At 41.7% G+C, this 16,537-nt stretch overlaps 1 protein-coding gene across 1 annotated transcript; it reads right to left on the bottom strand.

Annotated features, from left to right (window-relative positions):
• Window positions 1-834: 834 nt before the first annotated feature.
• On the bottom strand, window positions 835-16,198 carry LOC145409819 (galactoside alpha-(1,2)-fucosyltransferase 2-like). Its single transcript, XM_080280127.1, has 8 exons — window positions 16,157-16,198; window positions 10,026-10,106; window positions 9,590-9,839; window positions 9,355-9,471; window positions 6,745-6,830; window positions 3,512-3,622; window positions 2,183-2,345; window positions 835-980 (listed from the first exon to the last, which is right to left on the bottom strand). The coding sequence occupies exons 1-8, from the start codon at window positions 16,196-16,198 to the stop codon at window positions 835-837; spliced, it is 996 nt and encodes a 331-aa protein (XP_080136253.1).
• Between the last annotated feature and the right edge of the window lie 339 nt (window positions 16,199-16,537).

Here is a 16,537-nt window from a genome sequence, read left to right as displayed (position 1 = left end):
TCACATGTCACCACTTTGGCTCTTCGGTATATTTTGATTAAGGAATTCTCTCTTATCACGGGTCCAATTTTCAACCGTTACGAAGCTTTGTGTGTGTGTGTGTGTGTGTGTGTGTGTGTGTGTGTGTGTGTGTGTGTGTGTGTGTGTGTGTGTGTGTGTGTGTGTGTGTGTGTGTGTTCTAACCTAATTCTTACCTAATTGTATCTTTACAGGAATGAGTCAAGCTCGTATTGTCCCGTGTCTTAAACCATATTTATCGTACATATCCTTAAATTTGTGAATTGTTTTGGCACACTATTTCATTCGGTAGTGCATTCCATTGATCAATTGCTCTGTTTGGGAAACTGAATTTCCTTACGTCTTTATCACCTCTCTTCTTATGCAGTTTTTTGCAGTGTCCTCTTGCTGATGCTTCTCCATATGTTAAGTAATCATGTGTGTGTGTGTGTGTGTGTGTGTGTGTGTGTGTGTGTGTGTGTGTGTGTGTGTGTGTGTGTGTGTGTGTTCAACTCTAGGCATAAGCTTCACAACCTGCTCCCAAGGTCCAGTAGTCCTCCTACAAACCATACACCTCTACATGTCACAACTTCGGCGCTAATACCCACCGTCAATAGTGAATACATGCTAGGGCTGTCTCATACAGGACTGGTGTATTGGTGAATGGTAACCATATAACCAACCCATGCGTGTTCCCTACCTGTCAGCAAGTGGGTTGGTGGAGGGTTAGTGCCCCTCCACATAAAACAACTAACTCGAAGACAAACAGACACCCTTCATGGGATCCTGGCGTCTGGCTACAGGTAGACAGATATTCAGCATTGCCCGCCACCAACTCTACCTGTACTCCTTCTCCATAGGCACGTCGGGGTACACCACCTCGCCTCCCGCCAGGTACGCAGACCAAAAGCCGAAGCTGCCCAGGGTGACGATACTGTGGTTGCAGCGGGACAGCAGCGCCATGTCCTCTGTTGGGGACGCGCCTGCATGAGCAAGGGTGAATTTTAGACTAGGTGATGTGAGAGTCGCAGCATCGCAGCATTAATAACAGCGGAGTGCAATAGCAGAGGTTTATGAGATGGGTGGTGAGGCTTTTAAGTGACGGGTGTGCCAACGTGGGAAGGAATGCATGTGAAGTGTGCTTAGTGAGGTGTGTTGTCAATACACCCGATGGTTGATAGACATCTATTGACCATATCACAGTGTGTGGCAGTGGTAGACAGTAATACATATGCAGCTGCCTGATTCAGTAAAGACATCCTTAGATAAAGATACAACACAAGTCCCTCTTCTATGGAATATAATTCTGTCCTTGTACAGGAAAGACAGTGGCAGTAGTAGACAGTAATACATATGCAGCTGCCTGACTCAGTAAAGAAACAGACATCCTTAAAGATACAACGCAACCAAGTCCCTCTTCTATGGAATATAGTTCTGTCCCTGTACAGGAAAGATAGTCAGGGAGTGTTTTGGAAATGTCTGTGTCCACGTAATGTGTGGCATATTAATAAAAAATATCCCACATCCACACCTGTGCCACCACACCCGCCACAGCACATGTGTACACACTGGTCACCACTTATTGTTTCCAACTTTGTCATGCAGAGGGATTTAATAATGCCTAATGAATATCCCACACCCACACCTGTGCCAACACACCCGCCACAGCACATGTGTACACACTGGTCACCACTTATTGTCTCAACTTTGTCATGGAGAGGGATTTAAGTTCACAAGGCAGCCAGTATGATCCTTGGCCTTGTGGAGTTTCCCTCTGTGTCCAGTCACTGCCAGGACTGCAGGTGGCCCGACCTTGTGTTTGTTTTAAATCAGTGCAAGGAGTAATGACACAACAGGTGCTCAACATGGTACATACAACCAAGAGACGTGTTTGGAGGTGAACGAGTATTGTTAGCAATGTACATCAGGGAGTGTCTTACTTGTCCACACCCGTAAGTAATCATCCTGACTATTGTACGTGACGCCGCTTTTCGTATCCTAATTAGGGTACTTGATAATTCCAGTTCAGGTCGTATTCCCTCCATTTTTGTTGTCTTCCCAGCACAATCCTCGGAGCATCACTTTGTACACTCTATTATAGTCAATTTTATTTTATCAAGACGATGCATAATAATCATACACCTTTAACGGCAATATATATTTCACATCAAATCATTCAAATTACCTGAAGCAAAGAAAACGTCTGTATGTTTGTGTAAAGTTGACCGCGCATACGCCATATCATCCGAGGCGGTGACGAACACAGCTTTGGCGGGAAATTTGTTGCGGTAGTGCGTCAAGGCTCGGGTGAAGTAGGCCATCTCGGGCAGGGAACCACGAAACATGTTCTGAAAAGCCGCAGACATTTATCAGTTATTTTAAATGTTGGCGGTTATTTTAAAAGCGGCTTCTGGATTTAGGTGGAGAGAGAGAGAGAGAGAGAGAGAGAGAGATACATGTGGAGTTTGGTGGATAGACAGATGTGCTGGAAGGTGAGAGACTGACTAGGAGATCGAGTGAGTGAGCTGGAGGGGCAGAGGAGAAGGAGGAGACCGAGGATGAGGTGGGGAGAGGGAGTGGAGAGGATGGAGAATGAGAGACTGACTAGAAGAGTGTATGTGAGTGAAGTGGAGGGGTAGAGGAAGGGATGAGACCGAGGATAAGGTGGAGGAGGGAGTGGAGAGCATGGAAAATGAGAGACTGACTAGAAGAGTATGCGAGTGAAGTGGAAGGGGAGGAGGAGTCCGAGGATGAGATGGACGAATATTAAATGCTTTGATACTAATAATTGGCAGGGATACTTCACTATAATGTATCACTGGCACCAGGGGTGTACCTAGAGATTTGGGGGCCTGGGGGCTGGGTTCTTTGTGGGGCCCCCCTCCAAGAGGGGGGCCCCGCAAAGAACCCAGCCCCCCTCATTCTCAAAACTTATCTATTATCTCAGCCGGGATTATCGGGATGATAAATATATATTTTTTAAAATATTAACAAAGAAGTTTATAAATTTTTAAGGCTTTTTTGGGCCCCCCTCAATTGGGGGCCCGGGGGGGCCCCCCCGCCCCCCTCAGGTACGCCAATGACTGGCACACAAACACAGAGAACCGCATCTGTCCATCCACCAACAGAGAGAGAGAGAGAGAGAGAGAGAGAGAGAGACAACCCACACCCACCCACCAACACATAGAGAGAGAGAGAGTTACATAGTTACATAGATACACAGACCACACAGACCTTACGGTCCTTACGAGGTAGTCCGGCCTTAATACTAATACAGTGCATAGGAGCAGGAGAAAAGGATAGCACAGCGGAGAGAGAGAGAGACAGACAGACTGACAGAGACAACCCATACCCACCCACCAACAGAGAGAGAGAGAGAGAGACAGACAGACAGACAGACAGAGACAGACAGAGACAGAGACAGAGACAGAGAGACAGGCAGACAGGCAAAGACAGAGAGAACCCACACCCACAAAGAGAGAGAGAGAGAGAGAGAGAGGGGGGGGGGGCGTACCTTAACATGGCGCACGTAGTCTGTTCTTCGTATGTGAAAGCCAATGAAAATCGGGTCGGGGAATTCCTGTGATTTTCGGATTCTGGTGATGTTGGCGAGGAAGGACTGGGCCTGTGGGGGTATGGGGGGATTATGGGGGTTAGAATGGTGTGGTGTGGTGGTGGAGGTGTGGTGGTGGTGGTGTGGTGTGGTGGTGATGGTGGTGTGATGGTGGTGGTGTGGTGGTTGTGGTGTGGTGTGGTGGTGGTAGTTTTAGTAGTAGTAGTAGTTGTAGTAGTAGTAGTAGTAGTAGAAGTAGTAGTAGTAGTGATGGTGGTGGTAGTGATGGTGGTGTTGGTGGTGGTGGTAGTAGTTTTAGCAGTACCCTAGTAATTGTAGTAGTAGTAGTAGTAGTAGTAGTGATGGTGGTGGTAGTAACAGTAGATGATGTTGTTGTTGTTGTTATTGTTGATGTAGCGGTAATAGTAGTAGTAGTAGCAGTAGCGGCAGCAGTAGTAGACTAGTAGTAGTTGTTGTTGTTGCTGATGTAGTAGTAGTAGTAGTAGTAGTAGTAGTAGTAATAGGAGTGATAGTTGTGGTAGCAGTAATAGTAGTAGTAATAATAGTAGTAGTAGTTGTTGTTGCTGATGTTATTGTTGTAGTAGTAGTAGTAGTAGTAGCAGTAATAATAGTAGTAGTAGTTGTTGTTGCTCATGTCATTGTAGTAGTAGTAGCAGTGATAGTTGTAGTAGCAGTAATAATATAGTAGTAATAATAGTAGTAGTAGTAGCAGTAATAATAGTAGCAGTAGTTGTTGTTGCTGATGTTATTGTTGTAGTAGTAGTAGCAGTGATAGTTATAGTAGCAGTAATAATATAGTAGTAATAACAGTAGTAGTAGTTGTTCATTACGTCAAGACTCGGGACTCACATTCTGACACCAACCAGGCAAAGGGTTAAGTTGAGGCCTTGTGTCTGTGGCCTGTCTCCTCGTGGAGTAAGGAGGCTCCCTAGCATATCTCCCTTAGCGATTTATTTTTGGTTATGAGTTGTTAAAATCCCTTTGTACGTTATTTATGCAGAGTATGGTGATATTGGAAGAATTTATGTAACAGAATAGGACAATAAGGTAAACTAAATCGCTAAGGAAGAGTAGTTAATATCCTTTAGTAAGTTATTTATGCAGAGTATGGCGATATAGGAAGGATTTATGTAACACAGAATAGGACAGTAAGGTAAACAAAATAAAACGCTAAGGAAGAGGTATTAGGGAGCTTCAATAACCGACAAGAATTCAAATCAGTTAAAGTACAGATTATGACAAAGATTATTGTGATGATGGCAAGTGTATGGACGTGAAATAATATCTTGTTTACTGATTATACCAAAACTTACGACAGAGTTCCATGAAATAAGCTTTTGCGATATTTAAACTGTGGGTTGTGGTAAGGTTAGGTTAATGGCAATATGTTACATGTACAGATGTGCCGGGAATATATTACGAGCGGCAGCGTGAAGGCCAGGGTGGGGTGAGGTGGTGCGCTGTGTTACTTGGTTATTTATTATTTATGTGGATAAGATGGATATGGAACAAGATGGTACAGCAAGCAATACAAGTTCCATGGTACCAGGCACATGCTTCTACTTACGCACTACACCGCTGTCATCGTTACTTCACGGCTAATATGTATAAATAAATAAATAAACACTCCTCTAGAATCCTGTAATGCATACACAATGAAAATGAATGACGGTAAAACTATTCTTAGTCATTAATCATAGTGACAAACTCCCACTTTTGATCCAAGGCTATGAAATAAATAATTGTCCTTTGTTTATGTACCTAAACACTTCTAGAATCCTGTAATGCATACGGAATGAAGATGAATGACGGTAAAACTACATTCTTAGTCATTAATCATAGTGACAAACTCCCACTTTTGATCCAAGGCTATGAAATAAAAGTTTGTCCTCAAAATTCATACTTATGAGCTTGGTTGACAGATGTAGAGAGAATGGAGGTGGTAATGAAGGGATAAGGTGTAGTGAAGAAATTCGCTGTGTGCTGTTCTGCTATTACGGACATGCCTTTTTGTTACCATCGTAGTGTGTTTGACGTAGTTGTTACATGTGCATAAGTGTATAGTACCGTAACATGGCTCACTAACAGCTGTGTGCAGGTAACAAGGCAATATATTAAACTAGTAAAATGCATACAGGCAGTATACGAGAATCACTATGTGTTTTATTGAGTCACCATTATCGGGTTAATCGTGTTTGGCTGTAAGGCGCAAACGTTTCTTGGAAGATAAACTTAATATGAGAGGTAGACAAGTGCAATGCCGTTTTGTATATACTGTATATGGAGAGGCAAATCCAAGTTATCTGTTTATGCAAAAATCATGAGAGTTTGTACAGAGAAGCCACTGTATCGAGTAATGGAAGTGTCAGTAAAGAAGCCAGCCACTGCACCCACACACCTGACATACAACACTGACCTTAACCCTGAACTGAATGTACATAGGATTTATTGCGACCGAGTGTACATTCTGGATTACGTTGGGCAGGCGTTCACGAGGACACGGTTAATGTCCCATAGTCTGAAAACCGAAAGAAGAAGGTGGAGTGCAGTGCCGTGGGACCAGCGATTATGTCGGTGAAATGTGAAGTATATACAGTAAGTACAGTACAAATCGGACGCCACGTACTGTACTGCTGGAATGTGCACTCTCGGAACCATTACGTCAGAGATTTGCTAGATTCAACTTTATTGCATTAAATTTAATATTAAATGAGGAGGAACACATGGGTGACTTGTGTGAATATGTTTATGACGTCATGAAGTTGTATAAAGATGACTAGCATTACAGAACTGCGTGCGTGTTTCTACAGTGAACGTAGTTTGGCCGCCGTGTTACCTATATTATAGAAGAAAACTAAGATGTATTTATTTAAAGTGTTATAAGGTATCGCACAAGTTACTCATATTAGTACACCAGATTTTACTTACGTACTTGGACGGTAAGAAAGCATTTGTAAACTTATGGTCAAATTAACTGCGGTTAGGAAGCTTACTAACACCTCTATTTTACCGATTTGTTTCTGATTCTGATCCTTTACTGTGTTATTTATGCAATCAGTGTCGATACTGAAAAGATTTAAGAAGCAAACCACTCCAGGAGATATTAATGAGTAATCTGGAAAATAAATAGCTAAGGATGAGGTGTTAGGGAGCAGACACTCGTTGTCACTTACTTTTTCTATTAGCTTTGGCGCGAAGGTAAATTCTTTCCGGAGTTCTTCCTTGAATGGATTAAATAACTGAAGTTCAAATGCGTAGCCTGAAATGAAAAAAAAAAAAAGTCATTTATTATAGTTCAAAATTGTTATATATACTGTATGGTGTCCTCAACACTTTGAATTACGTCCGTTATTATGCCAAAATTGTTATATGTAAAATGACCCCAGTTATTTGAATTATCAGTTATTATGCCAAAATTGTTACACGTAAAACGAGAGGAGTCGAATCTGGGAACAAAGGCCAAACACACAGAGAATGGTAAATAATAATAATAATAATAATAATAATAATAATAATGATAATAATAATAATAATAACGAGCGAGTGAGTGATGTTTATTCTCAGTTAAGTATGGAAATAAGCGGTCCGGCCCAACCCGGCCGCATATTCCCGAAGTGTGCTGGAGTTGGGCACCCGACCCGGTTTACCGTATGCTTTGTAGTTTAAAGGTATTTTTTGCCGGGAAATACACAGTGAGCAGTTAGAAGAGAACTGGTTAGTTTGTGAGCTACAACCCAAGCGTCACCCACGGCTCAAGCGTCCCGGCAAAGTGCAGAATAGCAACGGACGTGCGGAATATGCGGCCCGACATGACCCGAGCGTCACGCTAAGCAGAGGTCAATAACTTTATTCTTGTGTGAAGTAGCGTTGAAATTCTTCCTGCCTGTGATACAGCCCTTCAATAAATTTTGTTCTATCTATCTATCTATTGCCTGACGCCTCAATCTCGTACGGGGTGGCCACAAACAAATCGCCTCCACGTCGCCCTGTCCCCCGCCATTTCACTGCCCTGCCCCAACTCACACACCCCTCTCTCATATACCTCTCCATCCCATCCCTCCATCTCATCCTCGGCCTCCCCCTCCCTCTCCCCCCTTCCACCTCACTCACATACACTCTCATCATCAGTCTCTCACCCTCCATCCTCTCCACATAGCCAAACCACCTCAGTGTGTTCCTCCTAATGCTTCCTATCACATCCACATCCACACCACAACGCTTCTTTATATCCTCATTTGTCAGCCTGTCTCTCCATGTGACTCCACTGGCTCCTCTTAAATAACTTATTTCCACTGCTCTCACTCTTGACTTGTGTCCTTCCAACAACATCCAAGCTTCACTTCCATACGTTAGAGTTGGTATCACAATACTGTCATGTAGTACTTTTTCACTTCCATGCTCACTTCCCTGCTTCTTATCACTGCTTTCAAGGAACCAGCAACCTTTCTTCCCTGCTGTACCCTTTCAAGCACTTCACCCTCCAAACCTCCATCCTTACTCATCACACTACCCAGGTACTTAAACGTCCTCACATTTTCCAATTCCTCACCATCCAATCTCGCTGTACATTCACTGACTTCACCTCTCTCAAAGACCATCACTTTATTCTTCCCTACATTCACCTTTAGATTCCTTTTCTTACACACTCTCCCAAACTCATCCACCAAGCCTTGCAGCTCCCCTTCGTCTTCACTCAACAACACAGTATCATCTGCAAACAACAGTACAGGGAGTTTCCAAACACTATCCTCTCTCACCAGGGCCACTCCAATATCCACTACCCTACCTTGTACCTCTTTTATTACCCCATCCATATACAGATTGAACAACCATGGAGACATGACACATCCCTGTTTCAACCCAACTTTCAAAGAGAAAAATTCACTTAGTTCACCATCCACACGCACTGCAGCCTTGTACATACTCTTCACAGCATTCAACAACTTCCCATCTACTCCATATATTCTTAATACTTTCCACAATCGTTGTCTATCCACCCTGTCATATGCTTTCTCCAAATCCATGAAAGCCGCATACAACTTCTTTCCCTTCTCTAGAAACTTTTCCACTAAAGATCTAAGAATGAATATCTGATCCACACAACTCTTCCCTTCCTAAAGTCTCCCTGTTCTTCTCCACCTAATTTCTCTGTTCTTTCTCTAACTCTCTCAATAAGTATCCTACCATACACTTTTCCTATTATACTAAGAAGACAAATGCCCCTATGATTACCACACACTTCTTTTTCCCCTTTTCCTTTGTACAAGGGAATAATTATACCTGACTTCCAATCCTCCGGGACTCTACCTTCTTCCCAGGCCAATCTGCACATCTTCCACATCCATTCTACTACTATCTCTCTCCCATGCTTCAGCATTTCACCACACACTCCATCAACTCATGGGGCTTTCCCCAATTTGACTTTCTTCATTGCTTCCACAACTTCTATCCTACTGATTTCTTCCTGTCTTCTCACCTCCCTCCTTCTCCCAGCCATTCCCCAGCCACTTATACTCAACTAAAATTTCACCCATAAAGGCGTAGGAACCCCTTGAAATCTCCAGTTTTCCAAGGGAGTATCTAAAAAGATTTTCCGTCGTAACACTGTGTGCGTGTGGGGTGAGGGACGGTGTATGTGAGAATGTTTTTCGTTCTAGTATATTTTTCGTAATATATCAGAGGGAAATTATACCATGGCGCCCGCTCGCTCGTCACACGCTCACATCGCACACTTTACTGGCAACAGTGCTTAAAAGGAACAATAACAAGATAAGAAACCGAACCTGTCATAACAAAACGCTTTGGACCCAACAAACCCGCAGCGGCCAACTCGACGGGGGCGTAGTTGTATATGCGACCGATGTTGGATATACGCTCCCATCCACTCTCCTCCCAACTGCCTGAAAACAAGAATGATAATAATAATAATAATAATAATAACAACAACAACAATGCTAATGTTTGTGGTTGTGGTGAAAACAATAACAGACAGAGAACAGACAGATAGAAAATCCACACCTGGCAGTTTTGGCAGAGATAGATTTGGGAAGGTGCTCTGTAACTTCGATTTCATGGCCGTACTGATCACCACACTTGAATTATAGTGCCTCCTGAGAGCGTACATGGTGGCGTACTCTCCCATAACGTTGCCCAACCGCCCTAACGGATTGCATGTAATTACGGGCAGAGGAAGTTCGCGCCACTTCTTCCCGTATCTTACCCACGCTGACGGAGGCACGACGGTGGGTGGAAGGAGCTTCTGTCTCTCCTGTGTGAATAGAAATTAAGGGAGATTAAGTTAGTGTGGGTTGAGATTGGTTTGGTTAGGTTAAGTTTCATTAGGCTAGATTAGGTGAGGTTTGGTTTATTAGTAAGGCTTGTGGTGAATTACCGAGAGAGAGAGAGAGAGAGAGAGAGCGAGCTGTCTGTTGCTGTCTGCTTTCCTTTGACTCACCTTTGTGGGGGTGGCTGCAGGTGTGGCGGCGGCGGCGGTGGTGGGGACAGGTGAGGTATGCACTCTGCCACCTTTCTGTACCTGGGTGGATGAAATTGGTAGGTACAGCGGCACTGGGTCTGGTGATAGCTTTACTACACCTGTTCATTAACATACAGTGGTGGAGAGGGACGCCTTCACGTAGTGGCACAGATATAACTGGCCGGTGGAGCTGCCCGGTTACATCAAACGTCCCTCATTTACTTCCCTATCCCCTGAAAGAAGCATGGTGGACTGTAGGAGGGTGACTTAGGCCTGCACTACACTGGGTTCACTTGACGGATGTGCCTGAGGTTGCTACTGCTACTTCACACACACACACACACACACAGGGAATCATCGGAGGTAGACGTCCGTCACCGGCGCTCCATACCAGACCAACACGGCCAGTGGCAATACCTAAATTAGTATCTTTGAATGAGTCAAGATCTGTACCAGGTTAGACTAAATGATTTTTCATTATAAAAAGGAAAAGAAATAATAAGTTTAAATAAGACTGGTTCAAACAGAGCATAGAACCACGATGCGTTGAGTCAGCTGGGTTTGTTTATACTACAGCAACACGGGGAAAGTGTACATACTCTGTAAGTACATACTCTGTTCATTTAGTATTACAAAATGGATACATACTTCAGTAAAACAAATTTGGAAAAGAAAAAGGATAAAAGTAAAAAGCAAAATGATGATTTCTACCAAGAACTGGTTGAAGTGGAGACTCACAACAGACTGGTTGAACGTGTACACAAACTAGAAATGGCTTTCAAAAATGAAATTGATGAAATAAAGAAGCAAATGCACTTGCAAAAGGAAGAGATACAAAAACTAGGAAGGGAGGCCAATAAGAAAGACACAACCATCAGTGAACTAACAGTGGAATTGAATACGCTTAGGAAGAAAGTGAGTGAAATGGCAAGTACAGTAGTTAATCACGAGAGTGTTATGGAAGAGTTAAAAAATGACACAGAGACAATTAGACAAACAAGCAGTCTTATGGACCAGAGCAGTGATATTGAGGAAAAGATAACACAGGTGAATGAAGCTGTGCAAAGCTACAAAAATGATGTAGAAACCACGTATGCTGAAATGGTGAAAGTAAAGAAAGACTTAGAAACAAGGGTGGAGGAAAAAAGCATTAAAAAGGAAAAGAATAATCCAAAACAATCCAAAGTTAGTCAGAGAATCAGTTAAAATAAATAAATCAATAGTAATCACTGGTATAGAAGAGGAAGAAATTAAAAACAAGATCACTAGACACAAAAAGGAGATGGCAAATGTAATGAACTTACTGAAAGAAGTATCAGAGGAAATCTGTAGTAAAGACATAGAGGAACACAAAAGGTTAGGGAAATACGAGAAAAGCAAGACAAGACCTCTAAAGGTGACTTTCCAGAGTGTAAACACTGTGGAAGAGATACTAAAAAATGCAAAGAATCTTATGGAAAAAGAGGAGTTCAAAAATGTATGGATAAAAAGATGCCTAACACAAGAGGAACTGGAATTACTGAAAGAGAAAAGGGAGGAAGCAAAAACAAAAAATGAGGGAAGATCAGAAGAGGAGAAGAAGAAATTTTTTTACAAGTAATAGGATTGCAGGTACGAAAGTGGTACACAAACAGGATGGAAGAAAAAGGAGGAAGGTAGTAGAACCATGTCATGACAAGTATATAAACAAGATGATAAAGTTGATGTACTCAAATGTGGATGGAATGGTATCTAAATTACTAGAGATGAATGATTATCAGAGAAAATGAACCACAAATAATATGCCTAACTGAGACAAAATTAACACCAAGGATATCCAATGACATACTAAACTTAGAGGAATACAATATATGGAGAAGAGACAGAAACTTAAAAAAAGGAGGAGGAATTATAATATTAACTAAGAAAAATCTAAAAGTCAAGGAAATAAACCTAGATATACCATCACAAGTAGAACTGATTGCAGTAGAGATCGACACATCTGAAGGTAAAGTAATTGTAGCCAATTTGTACATGCCACCCAGATCAAACACATGGGAAAGAGACGAATATGAGGACCTGGCAGAGAGTACAATTCAAGGTATAAGATCCTTGCTACATAAAATGGAAGAGAAATCGGAAAGAATTATACTAACTGGGGACTTCAATACAAATATAAATTGGAATACTCTAGATATAAATAGCCAAGAAAGTTTTTGGGACCAAAAGCTCCTGGATCTCGTACAAGAGTTTTTCTTAACGCAACATGTGAGGGAAACCACTAGAAAAAGAGGACTTGATGTACCTTCAGTGCTAGATCTAATATTTACTAGGCAAGAAAATGACATTGACAGTTTAATATATCACCCTCCACTAGGCAAAAGCGATCATGCAGTACTAAATTATAACTTCAGGATAGCATATGACATAGTAAACAGCCATGACAGTTACAAAAAGAGCCTAAACTATAAAAAGGGAAATTATCAAGACCTAAAGAAGTATTTCTTAGAAGTTGATTGGGAAAATGAGCTTAGAGGACAAGATTTAAATGCTGTATATAAAAAATTTTGTGAATTTTATGAAATAGGAGTCCAGAAGTACATCCCACAGCACAAAGAAGCAGATAAGAAAATACAGAAATGGTTCAATACAGAATGTAAAAAATAAAAAGAAAGAAGAGATTTGTTGTGGAATAGATACAGAAGACACAATAGTGAAAGGGCGTATAATAATTACAAACAGGCAAGAAACGACTATACAAGAATAAGGAGGGAAGCCCAAAAATAGTTTGAGGAGGATATAATAAATAAAAGTAGTGATCAACCAAAGCTGTTTTACAGCTACATCAGAAGCAAAACCAAAGTAAAAGATATAATACAATCCATTACGGACGAGGGAATCACTTATACACAAGAGAAAGATATTTGTGAAGCACTAAATAAGAATTTCCAATTACTTTTTACAAAAGAAAAAATTTTTGAGAGGGACTATGTGGAACACGCATGTCCACACATACTACCAGATATACAAATAGCAGAAAAAGTAATACAAGAGGAGTTAAGTAGATTAGACAGAGGAAAAGCAAGTGGTCCTGATGAAATTTCATGTTGGGTGTTACGAGAATGTGCAAAGGAGTTAAGTAAACCATTATTTTTAATTTTCAAGAAATCCTTGAGTCAAGGGAAACTACCTGATATTTGGAAAAAAGCAAATATAGTCCCCTTATTCAAGAAAGGAAATAGACAAAATCCTCTCAACTACCGACCAGTATCACTGACCAGTGTTGTAAGCAAGGTATTAGAAAAACTTATAAGAAAAGCTTGGGTAAATCATCTAGAAGAACACAATATGATAACAGAAAGACAGTTTGGTTTCAGAAAAGGAAAATCATGTTTTACTAATCTGTTGAGCTGCTATGACAGAGTAACAGACACAATACAGGAAAGAGAAGGATGGGTGGACAGTATCTATTTAGATTTCAAGAAAGCTTTTGACACAGTACCACACCAAAGACTTTTATGGAAGCTCTACCATCAAGGAGGAATTCGAGGCAGAAAGCTTTTGACACAGTACCACACCAAAGACTTTTATGGAAGCTCTACCATCAAGGAGGAATTCGAGGCAAACTGTTTTGTTGGATGCAAGAATTTCTCATAAAAAGAGAAATGAGGACAGTACTAAGAGGAAACTACTCATCATGGAAAGAAGTGACTAGTGGAGTACCACAGGGTTCGGTGCTGGCACCAATCATGTTTTTAGTGTACATAAATGATATAAACAGTAACACTGGAAATGAGAGCTATCTGAATATGTTTGCAGATGATGCAAAAATACAAAGGAGAATTACTAGCACAGACTCTTGTAGGGAGCTACAAGAAGAATTAAATAAACTTCATGAATGGAGTAGTACATGGCAAATGGAATTCAATGTGGACAAGTGTCATGTAATCAAGTTTGGTAAAAGTGGAAAAAGACCTGACTGGGATTATAAGTTAGGAAATAAAACCCTATACACATCAGAAAGAGAGAAAGACCTAGGTGTGATTATCAATAACAGACTATCTCCGGCTGACCACATCAGCGAGTAGGTACGGAACATGTATACACTGCTTGCAAATATGAGAATAGCATTCACATACATAAATGAAGACATGCTAAGAAGGATAATAACATCATTCATTAGACCAACCCTGGAATATGCATCAATAGTCTGGAGTCCTCATCTCAAAAAGCATATAGACAAGATTGAAAAAGTTCAAAGGGCCGCTACAAGATGGATACCAAGCTTAAGGGACCTAAGCTACGAAGAAAGACTAAATAAACTGAATCTACCAACACTACAGGAGAGAAGGAAAAGAGGTGACATGATAATGCTATATAAGTGCATATCAGGAAAGGAGAAAATAGACAAATGATTACTTAACATATGGAGAAGCATCAGCAAGAGGACACTGCAAAAAACTGCATAAGAAGAGAGGTGATAAAGACGTAAGGAAATTCAGTTTCCCAAACATAGCAATTGCTCAATGGAATGCACTACCGAATGAAATAGTGTGTGCCAAAACAATCCACAAATTTAAGGATATGTACGATAAATATGGTTTAAGACACGGGACAGTACGAGCTTGACTCATTCCAGTAAAGATACAATTAGGTACAATTAGGTAAGAACATACACACACACACACACACACACACACACACACACACACACACACACCGAGGGCAATGAAGTCAGTGAATGTACAGTGGGGCTGGATGATGAGGAAATGGAAAATGTGAGTACGTTTAAGTACTTGGGTAGTGTGATGAGTAAGGATGGAGGTTTGGAGAGTGAAGTGCTTGAAAGGGTGCAGCAGGGAAGAAAGGTTGCTGGTTCCTTGAAAGCAGTGATAAGAAACAGGGAAGTGAGCATGGAAGTGAAAAAGTTACTATATGACAGTATTGTGATACCAACTCTAACGTATGGAAGTGAAGCTTGGACGTTGTTGGAAGGACACAAGTCAAGAGTGAGAGCAGTGGAAATGAGTTATTTAAGAGGAGCCTGTGGAGTCACATGGAGAGACAGGCTGACAAATGAGGATGTGAAGGAGCGTTGTGGTGTGGATGTGGATGTGATAGAAAGTGTTAGGAGAATTACACTGAGGTGGTTTGGCCATGTGGAGAGGATGGAGAGTGAGAGACTGACAAGGAGAGTGTATGTGAGGGAGGTGGAGGGGGGGGGAAAGGAAGGGGGGGACCGAGGATGAGATGGAGGAATGAGTAGAGAGGTCTATGAGAGAGGGGGGTGTAAGTAGGGAGACGGGCAGTGAAATGGCAGGGGACGGGGAGACATGGAGGCGATTTGTTTGTGACTACCCCATACGGGATTGAGGCGTCTGGGTATAGATAGATAATGTGTGTGTGTGTGTGTGTGTGTGTGTGTGTGTTGGGATGCGTACGTGAGTGGGACAAATTACCGCTTTAGTGAGTAGTGCAGCGTCGGCGTGTGTGAGGGAGTTGTTGTCATGGCTAGCCACAGAGCCAACCAGTAGACCCGTTGCCAGCCTTTCCCGCTCTGTCTCTCTCCATTCAAACACACCTGACGGAGGAAACGTTTTGGGATTTATCGCATTAGTCTGGAGGCCATTCTTAAAAAGTGGCCTAGATAAGGAGTTTTGGGCACCGAAAATTCCAAAAGCAGTGGACCCCCTACGGGTCTTACCCATACCCTCAGCATACCTAAACACCCAGGTGCCAGTCAAGCATTACGTCCTGAGACGTATATTAAAGGCCATTATCAAAATGTATGTAAAATAAGCATATTTTCTCCCCAGATGAAGTTGGCTTTTGGAGCAGGAGATGTAGGATCTAACAGCAAGTTTTCATGTATGTTCCAAAGTTTCCTAATTTATACCTTACTCTTTAGTATGTTTTTTATCTTCAAGAAACACACGTATTTCGGTGTTATTCGTATGAATACTATGAGAAGCCATAATTCGAAAATAATCTGAAGATAAAGACTCCTAGATAAACAGGTGCTGTACAGCTGACGTGTTATGCAAAAGTTTTCTCTGACAATAAAATAATTGTTAAAATATGTATTACATAATCTTCATGTTGAACCAGTTTATCAACACTAACAGCAATACCAATACAACAGATGTCATCATCTGAGTCACTATCTTTATCATATCTTGTGCCAAGTATTAGGAGGATTCAGGCAATAGTAATATCTCCTTATCATCTGAGTCACGGTCTTCATCATCTTGTGTCCAAGGATTAAGAGGATTGAGGCATACATTGTCCTCACTACAACAAATGCAGGCCCTTGTGCAGCACATATTGTGTCTCCTACAAGAACAATTAGATGAAACACATGAGGTTTTACAGCTACAGCTCACAAGTGCAATGCATGTAGCAGGGACTGGAAGCTTGGTCATAAGAAGTGGTACAAGGTGTCCACCATCTCCTTCTTTCCAACCATACTCTTTGGGACTTGGCAATGAGGGCTTGGCGTCTGGTGCGTGATG

Source organism: Coenobita brevimanus, chromosome 83 (assembly GCF_032717465.1).
Source record: "Coenobita brevimanus isolate Jiangsu-jjx chromosome 83, ASM3271746v2, whole genome shotgun sequence".
Taxonomy (NCBI): Eukaryota; Metazoa; Arthropoda; class Malacostraca; order Decapoda; family Coenobitidae; genus Coenobita; species Coenobita brevimanus.
Note: the sequence above shows the minus strand (reverse complement) of the source record. Positions and strands in the feature narration are given on the sequence as shown.

Bases quoted from the DNA above. Each gene is read 5' to 3' on its own strand.
- LOC145409819 (XM_080280127.1), bottom strand. From the start codon at position 16,198: ATGATAAAGATAGTGACTCAGATGATGACATCTGTTGTATTG. The intron at 6,831-9,354 runs GTTCGGTTTCTT...TTTTCATTTCAG, and splicing joins AAAGCGTTTTGTTATGACAG to GCTACGCATTTGAACTTCAG. The intron at 981-2,182 runs GTAATTTGAATG...TTGCTCATGCAG, and splicing joins AGACGTTTTCTTTGCTTCAG to GCGCGTCCCCAACAGAGGAC.